At 41.1% G+C, this 25000-nt stretch overlaps 3 protein-coding genes and 1 long non-coding RNA gene across 4 annotated transcripts in view; 1 reads left to right on the top strand and 3 right to left on the bottom strand.

Moving 5' to 3' along the window:
• Positions 1–3463, bottom strand: part of LOC122133399 (nuclear factor 7, brain-like) — a 6668-nt gene extending 3205 nt beyond the window's left edge. Inside the window, exons 1-3 of the mRNA XM_042709540.1 lie at positions 2788–3463; positions 2176–2271; positions 1823–2053 (exon numbers count right to left, since the gene is read on the bottom strand). Of these exons, the coding sequence (XP_042565474.1) occupies positions 1823–2053; positions 2176–2271; positions 2788–3165 (705 nt within the window). The 5' untranslated portion in view covers positions 3166–3463. The remainder of the gene's footprint in view (positions 1–1822; positions 2054–2175; positions 2272–2787) is intronic.
• A 10060-nt stretch (positions 3464–13523) lies between these two features.
• Positions 13524–18477, bottom strand: LOC105911463 (E3 ubiquitin-protein ligase TRIM35-like). The gene is made up of 6 exons (XM_031580916.1): positions 17939–18477; positions 17658–17753; positions 17339–17569; positions 16550–16572; positions 16346–16464; positions 13524–14284 (listed from the first exon to the last, which is right to left on the bottom strand). Exons 1-6 carry the CDS (start codon positions 18332–18334, stop codon positions 13737–13739), a joined length of 1413 nt encoding a protein of 470 aa, XP_031436776.1. The 5' UTR covers positions 18335–18477; the 3' UTR covers positions 13524–13736.
• Positions 18478–18670: 193 nt separating this feature from the next.
• On the top strand, positions 18671–20698 carry LOC122133403. Its single transcript, XR_006152737.1, has 2 exons — positions 18671–18974; positions 19775–20698. It is a non-coding gene; the product is annotated as an uncharacterized LOC122133403 (long non-coding RNA).
• A 2735-nt stretch (positions 20699–23433) lies between these two features.
• LOC116223436 (zinc-binding protein A33-like) overlaps positions 23434–25000 on the bottom strand; it is a 20361-nt gene continuing 18794 nt past the window's right edge. Inside the window, exon 6 of the mRNA XM_031580087.1 lies at positions 23434–23981. Within this exon, the coding sequence (XP_031435947.1) occupies positions 23434–23981 (548 nt within the window). The remainder of the gene's footprint in view (positions 23982–25000) is intronic.

Genomic DNA, 25000 nt, shown 5'->3' with positions numbered 1-25000 from the left:
TTACAGACATGCACCATCTGTCAACTATTACTGGAGTTACAGACATGCACCATCTGTCAACTACTACTGGAGTTACAGACATGCACCATCTGTCATCTACTACTGGAGTTACAGACATGCACCATCTGTCTACTACTGGAGTTACAGACATGCACCATCTGTCAACTACTGGAGTTACAGACATGCACCATCTGTCATCTACTACTGGAGTTACAGACATGCACCATCTGTCAACTACTGGAGTTACAGACATGCACCATCTGTCAACTACTACTGGAGTTACAGACATGCACCATCTGTCTACAACTACTGGAGTTACAGACATGCACCATCTGTCAACAACTACTGGAGTTACAGACATGCACCATCTGTCAACAACTACTGGAGTTACAGACATGCACCATCTGTCAACTACTGGAGTTACATACATGCACCATCTGTCTACAACTACTGGAGTTACAGACATGCACCATCTGTCATCTACTGGAGTTACAGACATGCACCATCTGTCAACTACTGGAGTTACAGACATGCACCATCTGTCTACTACTGGAGTTACAGACATGCACCATCTGTCAACTACTGGAGTTACAGACATGCACCATCTGTCAACTACTGGAGTTACAGACATGCACCATCTGTCAACTACTGGAGTTACAGACATGCACCATCTGTCTACTACTGGAGTTACAGACATGCACCATCTGTCATCTACTGGAGTTACAGACATGCACCATCTGTCATCTACTACTGGAGTTACAGACATGCACCATCTGTCTACAACTACTGGAGTTACGGACATGCACCATCTGTCAACTACTACTGGAGTTACAGACATGCACCATCTGTCCCAACTACTGGAGTTACAGACATGCACCATCTGTCAACTACTACTGGAGTTACAGACATGCACCATCTGTCTACAACTACTGGAGTTACAGACATGCACCATCTGTCATCTACTGGAGTTACAGACATGCACCATCTGTCAACTACTGAAGTTACAGACATGCACCATCTGTCTGAAAAGGTGCAGAAACATGAGCAGTCGGAGCTCTACATGGACAGCTGTCTGAAGTTCTCTGCTGTTGGGAGGGTGAACATTGCCCCTAAACTGGATATGGGATACAGGCTAGCAGTGCACTGCCACAACGATGAGGTGAGCAATAACCAGCACATCCTAAACCGGCTCATCCAGTGTGTGTCATGTTGTGGTGTTTTTGAGTTAGCCCTGCGAGGCAAGGATGAAACGGAGGGCTCCACCAACCCTGGTATTTCTCTTGGATTGGTCGACTTTGTGGCACAGTTGGACGAAGTATTCAATAAGCATCTAAAAAATGCTACAGTTTTCAAGGGCACATCAAAGACTGTTCTAAACTACTACTGGAGCTACTCCAGCTACTGGAGTGTATGCTAGCGGTCGTGAGGGAACGCATTGTGGAGGAGGTGAAGTGGACGAACTATGTAGCCATTCAAGCTGACGAGACCACGGATGTTGTCACTCAGACACAGCTGGTGTTTGTGCTCAGGTTTATCGACAGCAACCATGCAGTGCAGGACTGATTTTATGAGTTTCTTCGCATCACGGATTCAACATCGACCTCAATCGCAAATGTGCTTTTGGAGAGACTGGACAGTATTTTTTTTTTTTTTTTTTATTTTTTTTTTTTTTTTTTTTATAAACACACACACACACACACACACACACACACACACACACACACACACACACACACACACACACACACACACACACACACACACACACACACACACACACAGACACACACACACTATGATAAGGACAGTTGATGGTTCTTACTTGTAGAAATGTGATGTCATCAGCTCCAACCTTCTCTTCTATGGCTCTGATTGTGTCTGAAAGAGATGAGATCTCTCTGCTCATCTTCTCAATCTTCTCCTTCATCATCTGACTCTTCTGCTCCTCTTCCTCCCTCAGTGCAGCTATCCTGGCTGCCTCTTCATCTCGTAGAAACTGGTGAAGCTTCTCAAACCCCTCCTTGATCATCTTCTCTGTGTGCTGGGCCTGAGTCTGGAATAAGGTCAATAACAGAGAAAGTGTCTACTAGGGAATTCCTCTGGATTAACACACTTCATAAAAGCTTCTTCCAACGTCTGTAGATATTCTACTCATGCTTGAGTCCTGACTCTCACCTTAATGTGTTTTGCTGTTTCATCATAGGTGAGTTTTACTTTTTCAAAAGCCTTTAGCTTTTCCTTTAAGGGATCCACTTTGACCTTGAGTTCCTCCTGGAAGAGAGAGAGAGAGAGAGAGAGAGAGAGAGAGAGTGAGAGAGAGAGATAGAGAGAGGGAATAATACAGCTGTCATTTACATACAAAACAATGTGTGACGCCCCTCAGATGTGTTGGTGACTATTCCAACATTTGCTGGCATATTTATGAAAAGTCCTGAATGTGACAATAATAGACAAATCAAGTCTCACATGTCAGTGAACCTCTTGACTACAGCAATACTCAGTCAGATTTTTAAATATGACTTTGGCAGAACATGGATTGTCACAACGAAAGCAACAAATGGATACATTTCAGTTGAATGTTTTGTGAACACATTTGGATGGCCTTCTTGAGGGGGCAAAGGAGTGAAATAATGGTGCTGCCACCTAGTGTTGAGTTACAGTAATAACAGCCACTACAGGGAGTTTGAATATTGTGATAAGCAAATCATTGTTAATAATTAAGGGACTAAATATCGGGCTATAGCTTGTTAATTATTCAATACAAAATCTTGTGGTTATCAAACTTACCTTGTGGTCAACTGCTGCTTCATCAATGGGACTGAAGTTGTGATTCCTGTGAAGTTTTGAGTCTCGACACGAGTAACACACAAGCTGCTGATCATCATGACAAAACAGCTTGAGTTTGTCGCCATGGAGACTACAGAGTGGTCCTCTCTGACCTTTCTCCTGTGAAAATGTCTCACACAGGTTTTTTAATGCAAGATTGGTTGGTGGCTCGTCCTTTGATGACCTCCTGCAGACTGGACATTCTCTGGATCCTTTGGTTTCCCAGAACTGCTGTAGACAGACTTTACAGAAGCTGTGACTACATGACAGAATAACTGGGTCCTTGAAGATGTCAGTGCACACAGGACAGGATAAATCCTCCTCTAACTTCGAAGCCATTTTCCAAGAGTAAATATAAATCTAGTGCAAGCCTCCCTCTCGTTGTTTTTCCCCAAACTTTACTTTCACTTTCAGGAGTTTGAAAAATCAAGTCGGTTTCGGAGTCCTCTTGTTGTTTTAACTGATGTATGCAAGCATGGCAACCTCTCCAACGTCTTTATGAAAACAACTATGTCCAGTTTGAATGTTTTTAAATTAGATTCTAACCTGCTAGAACATTTGAAATAGTTTAACGTGGAACAAAGCTGCCGTCTGTTTCTCTCACACTCTCTGCACAACTCCGCCCCCTCTCTCCCTCTGCGTCATCAGAAGACTCTTAAGACCATAGACATTTATACATAGACGCCCCATTGGCCTTTGGAAGACATATATAGGCATGTTTTGATCAGAGGTCATAGACATCTATATTTGTCTATGATTTGGATCGCGTGTCAACGTCGCCGTCATATTGGAGAGGTGAAGACTGGCCTGTAAACAAACGCAAGTAAACGGTGGAGCTGCGGTTTTTTCTGGATAAAAAGCACTATAATGTTTGCATTTCTCAACCGATTTCACTGAGTCGTTTTTATATTCAAGGGTTTATGATCTACGTGGAGTACCCAAAACAGTTTTGTCTCCATGTTACTTGGAATCTCGATAGTCAGGCTATAATTGCCATTGACATGTATACATGTATATGTCTATGATAATCGCTGCTAAACGCTCCCACAGCTCATTCATTTTGAAATACTGAAAAGAAATTGAGAAAATTGGAACAAAATCTGCAAAGAGCCTACAAATCAAATAGTGAGACACTGGCAGTAGGTCTGCTTTCCATATTTTGTTTCAAATATGTTTATTGACAAACATATCCTTTAACAGTGTAATGTGTTGTTGTTTATGGAGTGATGTGCTCAGGCACTGAGTAGTTGTGTTATTGTTTATGGAGTGATGTGCTCTGGCACTGAATAGTTGTGTTGTTGTTTATGGAGTGATGTGCTCAGGCACTGAGTAGTTGTGTTGTTGTTTATGGAGTGATGTGCTCAGGCACTGAGTAGTTGTGTTGTTGTTTATGGAGTGATGTGCTCAGGCACTGAGTAGTTGTGTTATTGTTTATGGAGTGATGTGCTCTGGCACTGAATAGTTGTGTTGTTGTTTATGGAGTGATGTGCTCAGGCACTGAGTAGTTGTGTTGTTGTTTATGGAGTGATGTGCTCAGGCACTGAGTAGTTGTGTTGTTGTTTATGGAGTGATGTGCTCAGGCACTGAATAGTTGTGTTGTTGTTTATGGAGTGATGTGCTCAGGCACTGAGTAGTTGTGTTGTTGTTTATGGAGTGATGTGCTCAGGCACTGAGTAGTTGTGTTGTTGTTTATGGAGTGATGTGCTCAGGCACTGAGTAGTTGTGTTGTTGTTTATGGAGTGATGTGCTCAGGCACTGAGTAGTTGTGTTGTTGTTTATGGAGTGATGTGCTCAGGCACTGAATAGTTGTGTTGTTGTTTATGGAGTGATGTGCTCAGGCACTGAGTAGTTGTGTTGTTGTTTATGGAGTGATGTGCTCAGGCACTGAGTAGTTGTGTTGTTCCACCATACGACAAATTTGTTTGTAAGTGTTTCCGTTAAAGCCCTGACAACCTTAACATTACCTGCTTGAGTAATAAAAGATCAGACTATGAAATCAGTTTCTACACCATTTTCTCTCATCGAGTCATTTCTGTTATGTTCAAGGCTGAGACATCAGTGCCAAACACACACACGCGCGAACACGCATACGCACACTTCACACACACACACACACACACACACACACACACACACACACACACACACACACACACACACACACACACACACACACACACAAAGACAGACACACACAGGGCCGGAGTGGGGCCACTTTTCAGCCCGGGAATTTCAGGCCCAAGACCGGCCCACTTTTTCCATGGTAGTGGAAATTGGATGAATGAAGCAACAGTTCAGCTCTTACTATTCTGTAGTTTTTTTTTTATTAATACCATGGTTCAACAAATTAAAAAGGTTAAATAATAATCCACTTAAGCTGAGAAGTTAACAAAAAAACATTCCACTATTCCACAAGGATAGGTTGATAAATTAACAAAAGCAGAAATAACTAAATAAAGCATTTGAAACGTATCCCACTCTTCAATAAAGAGGCATATTGAACTGATGTTTACAGTTCAACTCACAGTACAGTATACAGTTACATTGCAAATACCACCAACAGCATCTACAGCATCAGTAACCGCCTAAGCAGTGCACTGGTTTCAGCCACTTTATCTATAACTGTGTCGTTGCTTATAGACATGAGGATTTCCTTCTCTGTGCACATTAACATGAAAGCCTCCAAGTTGTCCTGACTCAATGAGCTTCGTAGCCTATTCTTCACAAATTTTAAGGTTGAGAAGCTTCTCTCACATGCAACCTGTGTGATGGACAATGTCAACAGAAACTTATATGCTAACCCAATGACATGATAAGCATCTGTGAGGAGGTTGTACTGTGAGAGTATTAAATGGCAGAAGGGCATATAGCAGGGGTGTCAGACTCAGATTAGGCAGTAGGCCAGATTTGTTGGAATGAGACCTCATGGGGGCCGTCATTGTCATGGTCATTATAATTTTTCTGCGTGGGTATTATATTGTGGTGATTTACTCCTTTACTACACCCACTTCTGAGCAAACAATGCATATTGGTTCATCAAGTACAGTCATATACTGCTCTTTCTTACATTTGTTGTAGCGAATTAACAACTGTTTCCAAATCTTAAAGTAATTTTTCAATCAGAGTCAGAAGTCCAGAGTGCGATAAACTGAAGTTTTATTCCATCCTTGCAGACATTTCATCCAAAACGAGAGCGGTGGTCCATGGAGCAGCTCTGACTAAAACACCCAATGCATTTACTTTTTATACTCATAATTCGTCACTTTCTGCAAGTCACGATCTTCAACCTCCATCTATACTGACCCAATCAGAATATTCCCTTATATCTCCTCATATTTTATCTACGCTTTTGGCCACTCAGAATATTCTCGCTCACCTGTTGCGGGGGAACTTTTGCTTTGAGGGAGATAGACCCTCCTGCCAATTTGCTTGGTATCACTTTTTTGGAGGCCTGGTCTGACCTTGACTGCCATCATCTTGTGTGTGTGCTTATGTGTGTGTGGGTGTGAGTGAGTGACCCCCCTCCTGACTGCTTGTTACTTTCCACTGGCCTGCACCTGCACCCTGGCCTTCATGATGCTTGACCTTACATGATACCCATCCCTGCACACAGGCCCAATGACAATTGTAGCTGCAATTCTGCTCTATGACCACCACGGCACTGTTTTACAATCATAATTTTCAACACATTAAATAACTTTAATTCATATTGTTTACTCTATTATCCTCTCTACCTGTCCCTAAAGTCATGGCCTCCTCATTGCACATTTCGGGCTCATCATTTTCAGCAGGAGACTGGCTTATCTGCTGCTCAGAAGCTACAAAGAAAAAATAAGAGTCATTTTACTGCATACACAGATCAAGTTTGAGTTTTGTTATCAATATTTGCATAATATTTGCAAAGTCTATGGATCGCCATATATTGGGTGATATAAAAAGGCTAATATTTTAATTCAATTTATAATTTTGCTTGCGATTAGGTTGACAACGATATAGTTACGTTGCTAATCATTAGGCCTATGTCTCTCTTTACCAGTTGCCACTTGTGTTTGTCCTCTTGAAAATACATCGGTAAGCTTGCCACATTTGGCAGCATCCTCTTCCAATGCCTTTCTTTTTTTCAACCTGGCTTTTTCAGCCCCTCCTGGCCCCTTCCTCACATCCATCCTCCCTGACGCATATCGTTGCGGTAGGGCCGGCCCGGCGGTAGCCTATCTGAGAAAACTTTTTTTGAAAAGACGGGCTATGGACCCAACCAACTCTATTTAGGAGGGGAGAACTCCCTCGCATGGTACAACCCATGCAGAGGCTGCGGTGTCAGAATGCGGAACGTGTGTAGCCTACTTTAAGAGAAGATGGACTAACGTGACAAATATCAAAAAATTTAATTCTCGACCGGCCCAGAAGTGAAGCGGCCCACCGGGAACTCTCCCGATTCTCCCGATTACCCACCCCGGGCCTGGACACACACACTCAACCCACACCCACATACACACACATGCACACCCGCACACACGCACGCATGCACAAACACACACACACACACGCACACATGCACAAACACACGTAGAAACCCAATTCCACATCAGAGTACAGGTTTGTTTATGTGGAAATGAGAGGAGGGGCAGAAAACATCTAGGTGTTTCCACTGAACAGATCCTTACCCACAGTGACAGCATATTTACACAATTCTGCCCTTTAAAGTATTTACACTCCCCCTGCATCTAACTCAGCACTACGCCCTGCTGGATGAGATAAACACACAGTCAGTTAGAAATGTGTCTAAAATGAATAATATGTTTGGTTTTAGTGTTTGTTTTAAACATACTGTATCTTTATTGGTAGCTAGTTGTTATTACATCCTCAAATTCATTTTGATAGCACACTGTCCTATGAGAGAGAGATACACATACGTATCTGTGATTCCACGAGCAGCCAAGGTTATTCTCTGTGTAGTGTCTGATTGCTGGAGCCTTCAAAAGACTTGACTAAACTACTGCCCAGGAGGAGCACGTCCCAGCCAACTGGGTGGACGTCCACACTCAGTAACCATCAGTAGAACACAGAATATTCACAAATACAGAAAAACAATTCTATTCTATTTATTACATAAATCCAACATAGTTATTATAATTTTGTTTGATAAGTTCTATTGGTTTCCTTTGAAAAATGAAAAAAGGTATGAAATGCATTACCAATAGAGACCAAAATAATATAAAAATAAATAGTCTAATAATAATAATAATATAATAGATACGCTATATACAGGAAATGCATAGAAAAGTGGTCAATTACAAACAATGTACAAGGACCACTATGTTTGCCATTTCCAGTGTATTTACAATTTCCATCACAGCCACTAAACCATTAGAGGTTCCATCAAAGCCACTAGGGTAGTGTGTAGCACAGTGGTGTAAGGCAGTTATGACGGGCCCTAGTGCACGCTAGTTATGAGGCACACACACACACTCACACACACACCATTAGGCGTATATGTATATATATATATATATATATATATATATATATATATATTACCAACCATGTGTTGGATTTTATGGTGGAATTAGTTACTTCGGCTATAGTATTGGGAAAGTAGACAGGTCAAAGAGAAAGCTATCAGAAACATGGATAGGGACACGGCAGCTTGAATGATAGCAGCTGTGCAGGATACGTTATTGCTATGTCCCTGTTGTAGTGGTCATCAGCTCATAGGCGATGATGAGCTATATGACAAGGCAAAACGTATGTCTGACCACTACAACAGGGACATAGCAATAACGTTTCCTGCACAACTCCTATCATTCAGGGCCTGTTTTAGAGTGATTGAGTGATTGAGAGATTGCTCAGAAGTCCTCAGTCTCCCAACTTGCCAAGATGCTGATTGTGGATTATCACTCCGTAACATCCACCTTCGGTGAGGTGTGCACTGCCCTGCTATTGCTTCTGACATCTGTGACAGTGGCAACAGCCGAGTGATCCCTTTCCAAATTGAAACTCATTAAGACCTACCTGAGGGGCAGCAAGTAGCAGGAGAGGCTGAATGGGCTGGCTATCTTGTCCATTGAAAAAGCATATCATGCATCACCACTTTTATGTTTGAAAGGCAACGTTCGGCTTGCAGGAGTGCTGTGCCTCTGGCTGTGCTCAGTCAACCTGTCGGTCTTGACGTTCAGATTTTGTGCCTAAACTAGCTATATCGTATTGTCTCATCACATGATCAAATAGAGACTTGACATTGGACAACAAGATATATATTAACCAGCGATCATCATTGCATATCTGTATATGACAAAAATAGAAATTATTCATTTAATTGAATAGTTTTTTTTTTATATTTTCCATAGTTTTTGTAGGATAAGCATATAATTGTGTTATATATTGCTACTGACTATTTCCCTCTCCCAAAATAATGAAAACAGACAGAGATAGGTTTGCCATTTTGAGGGCATACTTATATAGTATAAGGCACTCTTCAACATGTATTATGATTCATCTATGATCACGGGCGTGTTTCCATAGCCAAACATGAGGCGGTGACTTCTCTGAAACACTAGTTTGTGAAAGACCCAGGGAAAAGCAACACAAATATCCGACAAGACAAAATCCCTGACGATTTTGGAATCCCTGCCGGACACATTTTTTAGGTCTCAAAAAGAGGACATGTCCGGGCAAAAGAGGACGTCTGTCACCCTAGTCAAACACAGTTGAACAGATAATCCAGCCTTAACCACAGACATGTCAAACACAGGTGAACAGATAATCCAGCCTTAACCGCAGACATGCCAAACCCAACTTTAACCACAGACATGTCAAACATAGGTGAACAGATAATCCAGCCTTAACCACAGACATGTCAAACATAGGTGAACAGATAATCCAGCCTTAACCGCAGACATGCCAAACCCAACTTTAACCACAGACATGTCAAACACAGGTGAACAGATAATCCAGCCTTAACCACAGACATGTCAAACATAGGTGAACAGATAATCCAGCCTTAACCACAGACATGTCAAACATAGGTGAACAGATAATCCAGCCTTAACCACAGACATGTCAAACATAGGTGAACAGATAATCCAGCCTTAACCACAGACATGTCAAACATAGGTGAACAGATAATCCAGCCTTAACCACAGACATGTCAAACACAGGTGAACAGATAATCCAGCCTTAACCACAGACATGTCAAACACAGGTGAACAGATAATCCAGCCTTAACCACAGACATGTCAAACACAGGTGAACAGATAATCCAGCCTTAACCACAGACATGTCAAACACAGGTGAACAGATAATCCAGCCTTAACCACAGACATGTCAAACATAGGTGAACAGATAATCCAGCCTTAACCACAGACATGTCAAACACAGGTGAACAGATAATCCAGCCTTAACCACAGACATGTCAAACACAGGTGAACAGATAATCCAGCCTTAACCGCAGACATGTCAAACACAGGTGAACAGATAATCCAGCCTTAACCGCAGACATGTCAAACACAGGTGAACAGATAATCCAGCCTTAACCGCAGACATGTCAAACACAGGTGAACAGATAATCCAGCCTTAACCGCAGACATGTCAATCTCCCTATTACTTGACTTCATGTGTAGCTATTATTGTAAGTCTTCAGTGTCTTTCTTAGAGGCTTAACCACAGACGTGTCTCTATTACGTGAGCATGTACCATAGAAATGAATGTGAAGTTATTATTGTCAGGGTCTTTCTTAGAGACTCCAGTTTGATCTTGAGCTCCTCCTAAATTACAATTTACTTCTGTTTATCACCCATCGCCATAGTTACAGGCGTAGATATTGTTACACTAATAACACAGGACTTCAGGACTACAGGATACTCTTAATTACTATACTTAATATAATATCACAGATTAGTTTAACTTCTTCAAAGGTCTTCAGGGTCTTTCTTAGGGGCTCCAGTTTGATCTTGAGCTCCTCCTAAATGATGTGCACTCTTTACTTACTATCACCCATGGCAATAGTTACACTAATAATAGCACTACCTGCACTGGTTTACACTAATAATACAGGACTTTTCTATTATTTTATAATTCCTTTATTCTTTATGTATTTTGAGAACACTTCATTTACTTCCTGTTGGTATCATGTTAATACCTCTACCTTGTGATCGAGTGCAGCCTCATTAATAGCACTGAAACTGGCTTCTGTGTGTTTTTGAGTCTCGACACACCACACACACAGGCTGTTTATCCTCCAGACGGAAGAGCTTAAGTTTCTCACTGTGCAGACTGCAGAGCACCTCAGACCCCCTGCTGAAGCTCTCTGACTTCTCTCCTGTAAGAAGGTCTCACACCGGTTCCTTAATGTTGGTTCTGTCCTGTAAGAAGGCCTCACACAGGTTCCTTAATGTCAAAACCTGATCTAGCTCTCTGACATCTCTCCTGTAAGAAGGTCTCTTCCATTTGCCGTTGGTCAGTGTAGCTTTTAGACTGTAAAAAATGTGAGTATTGAATCTGCTGCAGAATCACTAGTGTGTTATGATTGCAAAGTGCACACAAACTATGGCATTATGGGTAGATCGCTAATGTGCATTTGAGCATTTTATTCTATTTCTCATGCTAACATAGAAATGTCTGCACTTGGATACCTTATTTCATAACCAGAGCCATTTATTTTGTTGGTCTGGAGTAGATTTTTGTGCATCTTTGGACATTTATTCATAAATCACACAAGCTTTAAAATCATCTTCACAGTGAAACCTGAGGTCCCTTTTGTGCACAGTACAGGGAATGAATGAATGAATGAATAAATGAATGAATAAGACTTAAAAAAATCAGTTTTAAAGAGGAGATGAATAGGGTTCAAGTGAGTTTTCTCCTTTTCTGTTAGAAAGGTGATCAATAGGATTATAATACATCTTCCAACAGTCAATGTCCAGTTCATAAGTTTACATGAGATTATATGTGTGTGTGTGAGTGAGAGAGAGAGAGAGAGAGAGAGAGAGATGATTCCTTCTCTACGTTTCATTCGTTTACATTTGTGAGTAACTGTGTTGTAAAGTAAACTTCTTCAAACCTCCAGATGAACCCATAGTGTGGCAAGTTAGGCTCTAGTAAGTAAAGACAAACCAGAGTATTGAGAGCATTTAACCGTCCTAATCGACCAGTGGACAACTCTTCCCAACACCGCACAACCTTACATTAGCTCGCACAGATAATGCAGCTCGGTCGTTGCAGTTCACTTCCGTAAACTCACATCACTACGGAAACACAGAGCCACGATAGGAGAGTCAGACAGACAGGGAGGGACCTGGTCTCTGATTGGACAAGCCACACTGATGTCATCACTCCTACCGTGTGCATGGAATCTTGAGTCAGGGTCTCATCAAGGCTCTCATCATCTCCTCTGTTATATGATGCAGTGGATCTGAATCTGTTTAATGTATGGCATGTGTACATTACCACTACATCATATACTCTTCCATAGTATTATTACTGTGTGCTGTGGTGAATGTGCTGTGTGCCGTCTCTTGACTCTCTGCTGATATCAGTGAGGGGAATGAGGGAGGGACAACTGAATCTGAGTTCAGTACTAAGTACTTAAAGACAAAGTATGTAGGATTTAGTGACATCTAGTGGTGAGGCTACACACACACAGACACACACACACACACACACACACACACTCACACACACACAACATCTATCCTGTGATGGGTCTAGTCTGTGGGACTGAGTCTCAGCTACTTTGGCTGAAATGTGGTCACCAGTTGGCAGTATTGTTTATTTGTAATACTAAATTTAGTAGTAGTAGTTCAAAATGCACTGATTAAATTATCTGAATCATAGACACAGCTTTATATGATGAATATATAAAACAAATTACCAAAGACGTGTGAAATATCAAGTGTAAGTAAAGTCAGTTGCAGAGACTATTGTTATTGTTCATAAGTTCTCTGCATGAAGAGCTCTGTGGTAGACGATCAAACTTATTTCTCATGTGATTTACTGGACTGTGTGGCAGGCACATTCAAGAAGACATGCACTGGGCTCTGGAATAATAACATCTTGGACCCATATTCTGCAATTCTGTACGACCACATGACATCCTTAACCCCACCTACTGCTACTATTATATTAAAGGTTATAGAGATTTGTTTTTCAAATAAATAATTAGTTTTGTCTCAAAAATGAAAGGGCCTTTGAAATGAATGTCCATGACTCCTTAGAGATTTAATAAATGGTAAAGTTGTCAGATGTCACATTTAATGCAGTCAGTTGGGTGTTGATATGAATAGGTGTGCATTTTCTTCATAAATCAAACCAGGCATTTTAGAATGTAAAATGACTGATTTCATGATGGATATTTGATGCATATTTTCAATGTGTGTTGTTAATTGTTAAAGACATTGTTAAACACAGGAAATACTAATAGTCCTGAGATTCAAATTTACGCTAGTTGTTCAATTTATATCTTATTGTGAATTTCCATTATTTTGAACACAAATATGTAGAACAACAACATTTAAAGGAGGCTTAAAAATCTGAAATTCATCATAATGACAATTATCTTTAGAAAGGTTTAAATCAAAATGAACCAGAATCAAATGTTTGCAAAAAGCATTATTAACCCTTCTGTCAGGCCGGTCAATTCTGTAGCCATGTTAAGAACACTACATGAGGGTTAAACAGTATATATGGCTATAATTTGAGATGCTTGTTGTTCAGACCTACACTGCTGAATCCTGAGTATATTCATGTGCTTTGTTACAGCTCTTTACTGGACTTAAGCCAGATTGCTGCATCAAACACAAGAAACGTTCCTGAAACGTCCCATTTTTTTCTTACAACGCCTTTTCCCTCGTATCATTCAAAGCTCTCATTCACTAAAATCACACAATGGATTAAAGCCCATTAAAGCAGTGACATCATCTCTTGCTGTGCTGCTCTACTTTCACTGAAGCTCGCACTGGTAAGATCCTCAGAGGAGAGAGTTTACAGGCAGTATTAAAGTATGGAAACACTCTCTCAGTGAAAGTGTGTGTGAGAGTGTGTAGATGTGTGTTTTTATCAGGGTCAGAGAATGACAGCTTTCCTCCGTCCCAGTCCAGCTGCACTCTGATCCTCTGGAGTTTCTGCTTCACTGTGAGGAGAGTGGAGGTCTGTGGTGGAGAATATGCTCCATATTCCTCATCATCATAACCCACATACCACCGTCCACTCATGGAGGTATAGTCTCCCTTTCTCTGGAGAGACTCTGTCATCAGACCCATCACCCAGTTTGTGTTCTCTCCAACCTCCACATCCCAGCAGTGTGTCCCTGAGTTAAAGCCCTCAGAGCCCAGGACACTGGCATACTCATCAAATCTCTCTGGGTTATCAGGAAGCTGCTGCTCATCACCACGTCTCATACTGGTCAGATCCTCAGACAGGATGAGCCATGGGTGTGCAGTGTTGGGATCCAGAGTCACAGGAGCTGCAGAGTGAGAAACACAAATGGTTTAGGTGGAAAGAGCACACAAAAAGAGATACATACACCTATACAAACTAGAGATCAATATCTGTATTTGTATTTGTATCTGTTAAACCAACAAGATGATCTGTCTTTGTATCTGGCCAGAAGTGGGCATGGCTTATGTCAGAAGTCATGCTCAATCAGGCACGTGTTGTATTTTTTAGCCTAATATTGTATGTATACTGTATATGCAATTGGTGTACTTTCAAAGCATCAAACTGATTTATTTATTTTGTTATTAATTATGAAATATATTTTCACATCCTCATACTGTACTTTTCATCTCTCTCTTTACATCTTTTATTTTTAACTGAACTAAATGTTATGAACTGTCTGAACCCCCCAGCTTGTCCAAATGTCTGTGGTACAGTGAACCACATCGCCCTCCATGCTTAACAGGGATTTCCTCACCTTTGCTTTAACATCACAGTACAGGTTTGGTCCAACTATACGTGAGAAATGCATGCGTGAGGGTACCTTGTAGCATGGTGCAGTGACAGTTAGGAGCTTACGGAAACCCGTGTTTCCAACAATTGAGTAGGGCAAGAGGTTCTGGCAAATCATTTCACCCAAAGTTTCTGTAATCTGCTTGGCAGTCAGGTGGTTGTGTGTGTTTGGTGTTTTTGAATTGAACACAGCCGTTATTGGTGGTTGTGTCTGTGTATTATTCACTGCTGGGGGGGCCTGGGCAAACATGGTCACAAAGGGATGTTTGAGAAACATATTGGGAGTTGTGTTTGTATGTGTGTGTGTGTGTGTGTGTGTGTGTGTTTGTTTTCATGCGTGTGTGTCTGTGCATATTTGTGAGAAGGTGAATTTCCTCCCTTCCCACCGTGGCAAGAAAAGGGCTGTTGCCCCTTTAAAAGACTGTGACCCCCCCGCCACAATAGTTGGTTCTGTGCTCCCCACGACACTGGTAGGCTCCAAGACGAGCTCATTGGACTAATTAAGCCCAGTGGGCTACCCTATTTAAACGGTGCCTCTTGTTCAGCAGAGGAGAGACTGGCTGAGAGAGACTGTTCGACAGCACGGCGAAAGAACTTAGGGAGAAACAGGTGTACTGCTTTCCCTGCCTGCCTACCTGCGTGAGGTGAAAGGCAGTACGTCTTGTTTTGTATGCCTTGTTCTGAGTGCCTTGTCTTGTGTCTTGTCTCTGTACTGTGTTTGTGTGCCTTGTGTTGTGCTTAGTGTACGTAGGTATTTTTTGTCTATGGCCAGTTTATGTGCTTAATTTCAGGTTAGTGTCTGTGCCTAGATTGGGGCCTGGTTTGGGCCGAACAGGTGCCTGAGATTGGGCCTAAGTAGGACAAGCAGCTGCCCAGGGTGCAGAGTACTGGAGTACCTGTGAGTACGGCCGGTATGTTGAGTTATTGTTTTATGTTTGGGGTGTTAGAGCCCTTGTAAATAAATGTATATATTTTGTATCAGAAAGCTACCATCTCCTGTGCTGTGTTTGTCCACACATCTTCACCAAGTCCAGTCGCTACATCCCAATAATGTGGGGTGACCGGTCGGCCCCTCAAAATGATGTGTGTTTGTGTATGTGTGTAGAGGGCTGCATTACCACACACCTCGGCACATCCATAGCAATGGAAGATGACATCTCCCTCAGTCATTCTAAATCCTCTGTTTATCGACATGTTAGAACGATAAAGTTCACTGGAGAAACAGTTCACTGGAGCATCCTTAATAAAACTTTCAATTGCATTCTGCTCACTTTAACAATGTCTTGTGTTTTAGCTTTACTGTATCCTTATCAATTTTTAAACTCAACTGAAATATCCCAGACAGTTCTGACTCATTTTCTTTTTCACCCGTAGACCTCCAGCTGTCCTCCACTGCCCCCTTCCGCTTGGCAGCTCAGATTTCTGTTGGAGGTTCTTTCTGCTCTTATTTATGGAAAGCACATTGGATTGCCTCTGTGGATGAAATGTGCCCTATTAATAAACTTGCCCTCTCTCTCTCTCTCTCTCTCTCTCTCTCTCTCTCTCTCTTTCTCTGTGTGTTTCAGTCAGTACTCACTGTATTGGACTGTCTCCTGCATCTTCTCCCAGATTCTGAACTTCAGGTTGCCCAGGTGTTTTGCCACATTGATCAGAGGTCCTGAAACCCTCTCTGGATCCTGCAGTGTGCACTGGGCTCTGGAATAACATTCAGGAGTCAGTGCTGCTATGGGTTTGGGTTCAGAACCACAGAGAAGAGAGAGACAGGAGGCAGATCACTCACCTTTTCACTGTGCGCTTGTAGTTCTGGAAAACACCAAAGAACAAAAGATGTAAAGCATTGCATTAACACATTCAATTATCCAACATTAACCACTTAAAGCAGCAATAAGGAGTTCTGTTCCAAAACTAGCAAGGTAACAACCTAAAGGCATGCAAAAACCTTGCAAACACCACCAACAACCCAGTTGATACTGAAAAAAGCTTGCCAACACACTAACTGGTGTCTTTTGGCAGTATAGCTGACAATGTCATGCTGTGAAAGCTTTTCTTCCATTTTTGCAGGGTGTTCCAGCCCGGTACACAGAACTACATAGGGCATATCCTGGATGGCTAGTGTTAAAGACATAGGCATTTATCTGTCCTTGACATAACCATATGCTATCAAAATGAATTTGAGGATGATGCCAAAAATGGTTGCATAGTGTTACTTTAAAGGAAACTTAAGCAAACTATGACTGCCAGTAATGCTTCCAGGATCTCAACACTATCATTAATTAATATATCAAGTAATATGAAAAACAGGAACTTCTAAATCAGTATTACTTGCCATCTTTATGGTTAAGTGAATTGGTTTGTCAGATTATTATAAACTACTATAGAACCTGTATTCCAGAGTGTGTTGTTTACATAATGAATAGCTTTTTAGCCACTGAACTGTTCATGGAACCCTATATTATTATAATTTCCATACATACAGTGTATTAATCTGTTTTCGTTGTGGAATCAGAAATGATTTACTCCTGTTAATGACACTGGTTTAGGAAAAAAGAAAAACGAGACTGGTTCTTACCTGCAGGAATCTGATGTCATCAGCTCCCATCTCCTCTTCTATGGCTCTGATTGTGTTCGAAAGAGATGAGATCTCTCTGCTCACCTTCTCAATCTTCTCCTTCATGATCTGACTCTTCTGCTCCTCTTCCTCCCTCAGTGCAGCTATCCTGGCTGCCTCTTCGTCTTGTAGAAACTGGTGAACCTTCTCAAACTCCTCCTTGATCTGTTTCTCTGTGTTTAGGGCCTGAGTCTGGATGAACACACACACAGTAATAAAAAAGTTATTTTTCTTGTTGCTGAAATGAAAACTCCTGTGTCTAATCTGGTCCATATCTCACCTTAATGTGCACTGATGTTTGGTCAAAGATGAGTTTAACTTCTTCAAAGGTCTTTAATTTATTTCTTAGAGGCTCCAGTTTGATCTTGAGTTCCTCCTGAAATACACACACACTTTACTGGGTAACAACTACTGCAGTAAACACAGGTGTAAAGATTTGCACTCTACTGGTGTTGACATTAAGTAGTTATGGAGGCATCTATCTGCATATCTAATTCCTAATTAATTCTTTATAGAGCACATTATGTGTAAGCATTATTAAACTCATCTGAGCATTCCTACCTTAATATCTACTGCAGCCTCATCAATGGGACTGAAGTTGTAGGTTTTATGTGTTTTTGAGTCCCGACACACCACACACACAGGCTGCTTATCCTCCAGACAGAATAGATTGAGTTTCTCACTGTGCAGATTGCAGAGCACCTCAGACCCTGCTGAAGCTCTCTGACTTCTCTGCTGTAAAAAGGTCTCACACAGGTTCTTTAAAACCAGATTTGGGGGAGGATGTTCCTTTGATGATCTCCTCCTGCAGACTGGACATTCCCTGGATATTTTGGTTTTCCATAACTTCTGCAGACAGACTTTACAGAAGCAGTGACTACATGACAGGATAACTGGGTCCTTGAAGACCTCACAGCACACAGAACAATTGAAATCCTCTTCTAATTTGAAATCCATTTTAACTTCAGTTAAAATCTTCCTTCTACTTAACAATTTTTGCTTCACCTTTCACAAGTTGGACAAATGTAGTACAGAGCCAAATTACCCCTGCATTTACCATTCGATTCACTACACTGTTCACCCCCAACACTTCTGTTTAATTTAAGAGTTTAGATCTGACTCTTAAATAACTTCTGACCTTCGAGAGCTCACCGTATAACATTACCATTCAGGGAACAGTTAGAGGGCGGGACTTTGGTTTAGGAGGAATCCGATTGGTCGTTCCCACAACATTTGACAAATTAACCTCTTTTCCAGTGACTCTTATAACTTGTCACTCAGAATGTTCGAAACTCCGTACCATATTCTGCTCGTACAGATCCATCGTACAGGTCTTGATGGAAAAGTACTAAGTCGTATGCAGTACATTTAAATGTTTAAATTTAGCAGTACACAACAGTAACCAGATGATTTAGCCTACTACTCGGGTGAACATTTCCAGTATTCAGCCAGACCTCACTTCATGGAAAACTGCATGCCAGATGCAACGGGCGATTGCCAACTTTCCAAATGTTTCAAACAAACGTAGCAGCAGTTGCAACTCTTGCAGTCGCAGCAGTTGCTTCTCGCAACTTTAGCCCCAGCAACGAATATGAATGTGAGTATCTGTAGCATTATAGTTGTATAATAAGTTAATTGGGATCTTGTAGAAATATCTGTGATACATGTGTGTTATAGTTGTAGGCTGTTGTAGCGATAGCTAGTAAGCTAACAAGCTAAGTTCAGCCATTCACTTGTATGTCACAAGCTAGTTAGCTAGCATTTGCTAGTAAGAGGAGCTGTACACTTTCATGCCAAGTAATAGACGTGTTTCCCGGCGGTAAGCGGCATCTAGTTATCTCTTAAAGAGGGCAACACCAGCTAGATCCATTGTTAAGTTATTTGGACTACTTCTACAAAATGCAGACCCGAGGAAGAGTTACGTGAGAGGAGTGATCCTAGTATCGCCAAGCAACTGTTAAGCATTGTGATATGCAGCATACATTATAGCTTGTTTGTTGGGTCTTGTTGAAAGACGAGTGACACTTGATTCAGAATTCCGTATGGTTAGTTTACTCGGGAACTTGTAAAGGCATTACAGGCAACTCGCTCGTCATTCTAATTTATTCTGACTATACGCATACGCAGGGCCTAGTTCAAGCTATTCAAACTGATCATATGATCATTTGGTAAACAAGATAAACATAGACAAATGTTCTACAGGTCTGATGGTTCCTCATCACTATTAGAAAAGTGCATGTTGTGCAGCGAAGACACAGCAGGACACAACTACTGTTGGCTTTGCTTGTTGACCTGTGTACCACAATCATGAAGCACCACAGACTCTCTGCACATATTTATTTCATGAGCACATCTGCCTTGTCAAACTTACATATATTTGATCTCTTTTCACCCAAGGGCCCTCAGGAAGATCAGTCTCCTCTGGGCCATCATCATCATCATCATCATCACCATCCCAAGGGCCCACTCCCATTACACACCTCACCTCTGCCAGGTGCCTGTTCCTGTCCTGCACAGCATTCTGACCAGGCTCTCTACATGATGTCATTAAACAGATGGAGGACGTAAGGCAAGAATAACCTCCATCACCAATGATGTAGAATAACCTCCATCACCAATGATGTAGAATAACCTCCATCACCACCAATGATGTAGAATAACCTCCATCACCAATGATGTAGAATAACCCCACCACCACCACCAGGGAGTCTGCTTCTTCTGGACATATTCTGTGCTCAACCTGGGGTCCCAGACAGCACAGACAGAGCCAGGCAGATATTTAAGAAGCCGTGTTTGTGGTCACAGATGGCCTGCAGTTGAATTGAGTGAACAAGAGTATGTTGACGGAGGCAAAGCTCCAAGAGTATGTTGACGGAGGCAAAGCTCCAAGCCACATGGCGTAAGGCAGGAGTACCTGCCAGGTCGGGGGACCCCTTCTCTGATGGCCTCTGGTTCATCATTAGAGGGAAGCTGTACTGCCTGTTATGAATGCTGAGAGCCCCCTCTGGGGTTAATGAACAGCTCCCTCTGGGGTTGATGAACAGCTCCCTCTGGGGTTGATGAACAGCTCCCTCTGGGGTTGATCAACAGCTCCCTCTTCAAAATGTTTTATAAGATATGTTTGATAATAGTAGAAGAACATTTCATCCTCGGGAAAAGAGTTAAAAGATATTTGTAAATAACATCTACATATGTTTAATGGGCGTAAATTAAATGTTATTTTTATTAACTGGGGTAACGATGTCTTTGTGCTTTTCAGGGCGGATTTAAAACGTATTTTCAGATATTTGTTAATATGTTAAATAAATTGAGGGAAATGTATTTAATTTGGCTAATTACATTTTTTGGACTCTGGTGAACGTGTCACATTTGGTAAGATAATTCTACTCGGTCCTCATAGGAGTGTGATGAAATAATAATAACAATGACACCAGAATGTCATTAATGTAAGATCATGTGGATCAATCACACACACACACACGTAGCATGTACACAACAAATAGCATTGGGTGCACTTTAATAAAGTAAACTAAAGGAATTTACGAAGTGAGAGAGAAATGATAATGATATGATGATAATATTATGTGTCCAGTCTTTGGCTTACTAATTCAGGTGGTCTTGAATCTTTGCATGCAAAAAATCCTTTGCTGTTCTTCTCTCTTGAACAGACAATTTCTTCATACAGTTATGAAAATCAATACGTGAACTGCCTGTTCTCTCTCCCTGCTTTTCTTTATCTCTGTCTCTGCAGCAGGTGGTTGAGGACGGGTGTGTTTCTGATTGGCTATAAAAACCCTGACCAGCCGGCAGTCGAGGCTGCTCTGGTCCTCCGTTGTCTTTTGTTTTGTTATACCCCTAGACTGATTTTGGTTCTCCGTTGTCTTTTGTTTTGTTATACATGTACATGTTATACATATATATGACATGAAGAACATACAGAAAGTGTTTTTAAAGCCCTGTGTTTCCTCCTATGGTGTAGAAGCAGAGAGATGGTGTGATTAACCCTCCTGTTGATTCCTCCTATGGTGTAGAAACAGAGAGATGGAGTGATTAATCCTCCTGTTGATTCCTCCTATGGTGTAGAAACAGAGAGACGGTGTGATTAACCCTGTTTCCTCCTATGATGTAGAAACAGAGAGATGGAGTGATTAACCCTCCTGTTGTCTTTGGGTCAAAATGACCCGGTCACTGTGTTTAAAAGCAGAAAAAATCAGAGTAATTTTTTTTAAACTTGAAATTTGATGACTTTTCCTAGATTGACCCCAACATTAGAAAAAGTGAAATGTTGCCTTTATTCATATTTACATTTAAGTTGTACAAAAAAAGGTACTATTATTGTCAAAATCATAATCAAATTATCATAATCAGAGTCAGTAATACACCACAAAAATGGTGAAGCGGGAACCCTCAGGTATTCACACAATTAGTGGTGAATGACAAGTTGTTACTTCAGGCAAAATAGATTTGGTGTTACTGTAAAAAATATATTTTTTAATTATTATTATTAAGGCGGGCCATTTTGACCCAGCTGGACACGGGGTGTATTCAGAATGTGAAGATGACAGGAGGGTTAAAGAGGAATGTCTGTGGCTTCATTAAAAGAGTTCAAGAGTTTTGAAAAAGTGGACATGGTATTGGGACAGTTGTGAAACATGCTGGGATATAACTAAAGACAAATGACGACAAGATGTCAGTATTGTTCCAGTAGTCTGGGAGGAAAGCTAAGTACCATGGTCTCTGATCTCTGACAAAACACTCAAGAGAGCTCAATGAACCAATGAACAAATGAACATGTAAAATTACACCTCTTAGTTTATCTGTGAATTACAGCCAAAACAAACAAATAAAAACAAACAAGAATACAATTAGATGGAATATCAAACTAAATAAAGTCAGCAGTATTTTCATGGACCTTTTCAAATAATTTTACATTTGTTTTGTCTCTGGTCAAAAATGAAAGGGCCTTTGAGATGAATGTCCAAGACTCCTTAAAGTTAAAGTTGATAAGATAAAAGGTAAAGTTGTCAGATGTCACATTTAATAGAGTCATTCAGGTACTGATATGAATAGGTGTGCATTTTCTTCATAAATCACAGCACTCATTTTAGACTGAAGAAAAAATAGTTTTTAAGACATTTTAAAATTCACAAAATTCTAATATTCCTGAGATTAAGATTTGCACTAGTTGTACGTATGTTTCATTTATGTTTTATAGTGAATTTCCCTTCTTTTGGATACAAACAAGGGGTACAACATAATTTAAAGGAGGCTTAAAAATCTGAAATTACACATAATTGTTTACAAAACTGTCAGAATGATAATTCCTTGCATCTTCAGAAAGGTTTAAATCAAAATAAATCAGAATCAAATGTTTGCACAAATCATTATTAACATTTCTGTCAGGCCCAATTCTGTAACCATGTTGCGTCACCATCAGCATTGGATTAGAAAATAAAAGTAAGTAGTTTAGGAATATCTTTTACAATACATTTCTGTCAAAGATGTTTGCTTTCAATTTGAGTTCAGATCACGTGACTGCTCCAGGATTTTCTTAAGGCAACTAACAATACAACTGATTAGTCAGAATGGTTAATGCATGTATACATTTTAACAGCATGAACAAGGCAAGTCAAGTAAAATGTATTTCTAAAGCACATTTAAAAACAACTTATGCTGACCAAAGTGCTGTACAATTAAATCACAATAAAAAATCTAAACAAATAGAAAAACAGAAACAAAACAATTAGATCACAAAAAAAATCAAATAGAAAACCAGAAGCAACACACTCAACTAATCAACTAAAATCAGGAGGATCCAAAGGATAAAGAAAAAAGTGGGTTTTGAGCCTGGACTTGAAGGAGTCAATAGAGGGGGCTGATCTTATAGAGAGGGGGATGCTGTTCCACAGTCTAGGAGCTGCAACAGCAAAAGCACGACCACCCCTGGATTTAAGCTTTGATTGGGGGTATTGCCAGGAGCCCTAAGTTAGACGACCTGAGGGGCCTGGCGGTGGAACAAGAGGTCATTATTAACCTGGCAAAAAGAAGTGACATCATCACTTGCTATGCTGCTCTACTTTCACTGACGCTCTCACTGGTAACATCCTCAGAGGAGAGAGTTTACAGCCCATAGCAACGTATGGAAACACTCTCTCAGTGAAAGTGTGTGTGAGAGTGTGTAGGTGTGTGTTATTATCAGGGTCAGAGAATGACAGTTTTCCTCTTTCCCAGTCCAGCTGCACTCTGATCCTCTGGAGTTTCTGCTTCACTGTGAGGAGAGTGGAGGGATGTGGTGTAGACTCTGCTCTATATTTACCATCTTTATACCACACACACCACCGTCCACTCATGGAGAAAAAGTCTCCCTTTCTCTGGAGAGACTCTGTCATCACACCCACAAACCACCATGTGTTCTCTCCAACCTCCACATCCCAGCAGTGAGTCCCTGAGTTAAAGCCCTCAGAGCCCAGGACACTGGCACACACATCAAATCTCTCTGGGTTATCAGGAAGCTGCTGTATCTCATCACTACGTCTCACACTGGTCAGATCCTCAGACAGGATGAGCCATGGGGGTGCAGTGTTGGGATCCAGAGTCACAGGAGCTGCAGAGTGAGAAACACAAATGGTTTAGGTGGAAAGAGCACACAAAAAGAGATACATACACATATACAAACTAGAGGTCATTATCTGTATCTGTATTTCTATCTGTTAAACCAACAAAATGATCTGTCTTTATATCTGGATTGGGATAGAATTCCATAAGTGGGCGTGGCTTATGCTGGAAGTCATGTTAAATCAGGCACGTGTTTTTTTTTAGCCTAATATTCATTGGTAATGCAATTGGTGTGTTTTCAAAGCTTCAAACTGATTCATTATATTCATTTATTATGTTATTAAATATGGAATATATTTTCACTTCCTCATACTATACTTTTCATCTCTCTTTTTTCAATTGTAACTGAACTAAGTTTTATGAACTGTCTGAACCCCCCAGCTTGTCCAAATGTCTGTGGTACAGTGAACCACATCGCCCTCCATGCTGAACAGGGATTTCCTCACCTTTGCTTTAACATCACAGTACAGGTTTGGTCCAACTGTACATGTGAGAAATGCATGCGTGAGGGTACCCTGTAGCATGGTGCAGTGACAGTTAGGAGCTTACGGAAACCCGTGTTTTCAACAACTGAGTTGGGCAAGAGGTCCTGGCAAATCATTTCATCCAAAGTTTCTGTAATCTGCTTGGCAGTCGGGTGGTTGTGTGTATGGTGTTTTTGAATTGAACACAGCCGTTATTGGTGGTTGTGTCTGTGTATTATCCACTGCTGGGGGGGCCTGGGCAGACATGGTCACAAAAGGATGTTTGAGATGCATATGAGGAGTTTTGTGTGTGTGTGTGTGTGTGTGTGTGTGTGTGTGTGTGTGTGTGTGTGTGTGTGTGTGTGTGTGTGTGTGTGTGTGTGTGTGTGTGTATGTGTGTCCGTGTGTGTATATGTGTGTGTGTGTGTGTGTATGTGTGTCCGTGTGTGTGTATGGTCTTATGAGATAAGAAGCAGAGACGCTATGCGCTCTAGTAGGGGATATGTGTGTGTATATGTGTGTGTGTGTGTGTGTGTGTGTGTGT

The sequence above is a fragment of the Clupea harengus genome, chromosome 2 (assembly GCF_900700415.2).
Source record: "Clupea harengus chromosome 2, Ch_v2.0.2, whole genome shotgun sequence".
NCBI classification, from domain to species: domain Eukaryota; kingdom Metazoa; phylum Chordata; class Actinopteri; order Clupeiformes; family Clupeidae; genus Clupea; species Clupea harengus.
Note: the sequence above shows the minus strand (reverse complement) of the source record. Positions and strands in the feature narration are given on the sequence as shown.

What these genes read in the sequence shown, in the direction of transcription:
- LOC105911463 (XM_031580916.1), bottom strand. Translation starts at nt 18,334, where the DNA reads ATGGATTTCAAATTAGAAGAGGATTTCAATTGTTCTGTGTGCTGTGAG. An exon ending in ATGACATCAGATTCCTGCAG is followed by an intron (nt 16,573 to 17,338) that starts GTAAGAACCAGT and finishes GGTGTTTTCCAG; the next exon opens with AACTACAAGCGCACAGTGAA. An exon ending in TACAAGCGCACAGTGAAAAG is followed by an intron (nt 16,465 to 16,549) that starts GTGAGTGATCTG and finishes ATGTTATTCCAG; the next exon opens with AGCCCAGTGCACACTGCAGG.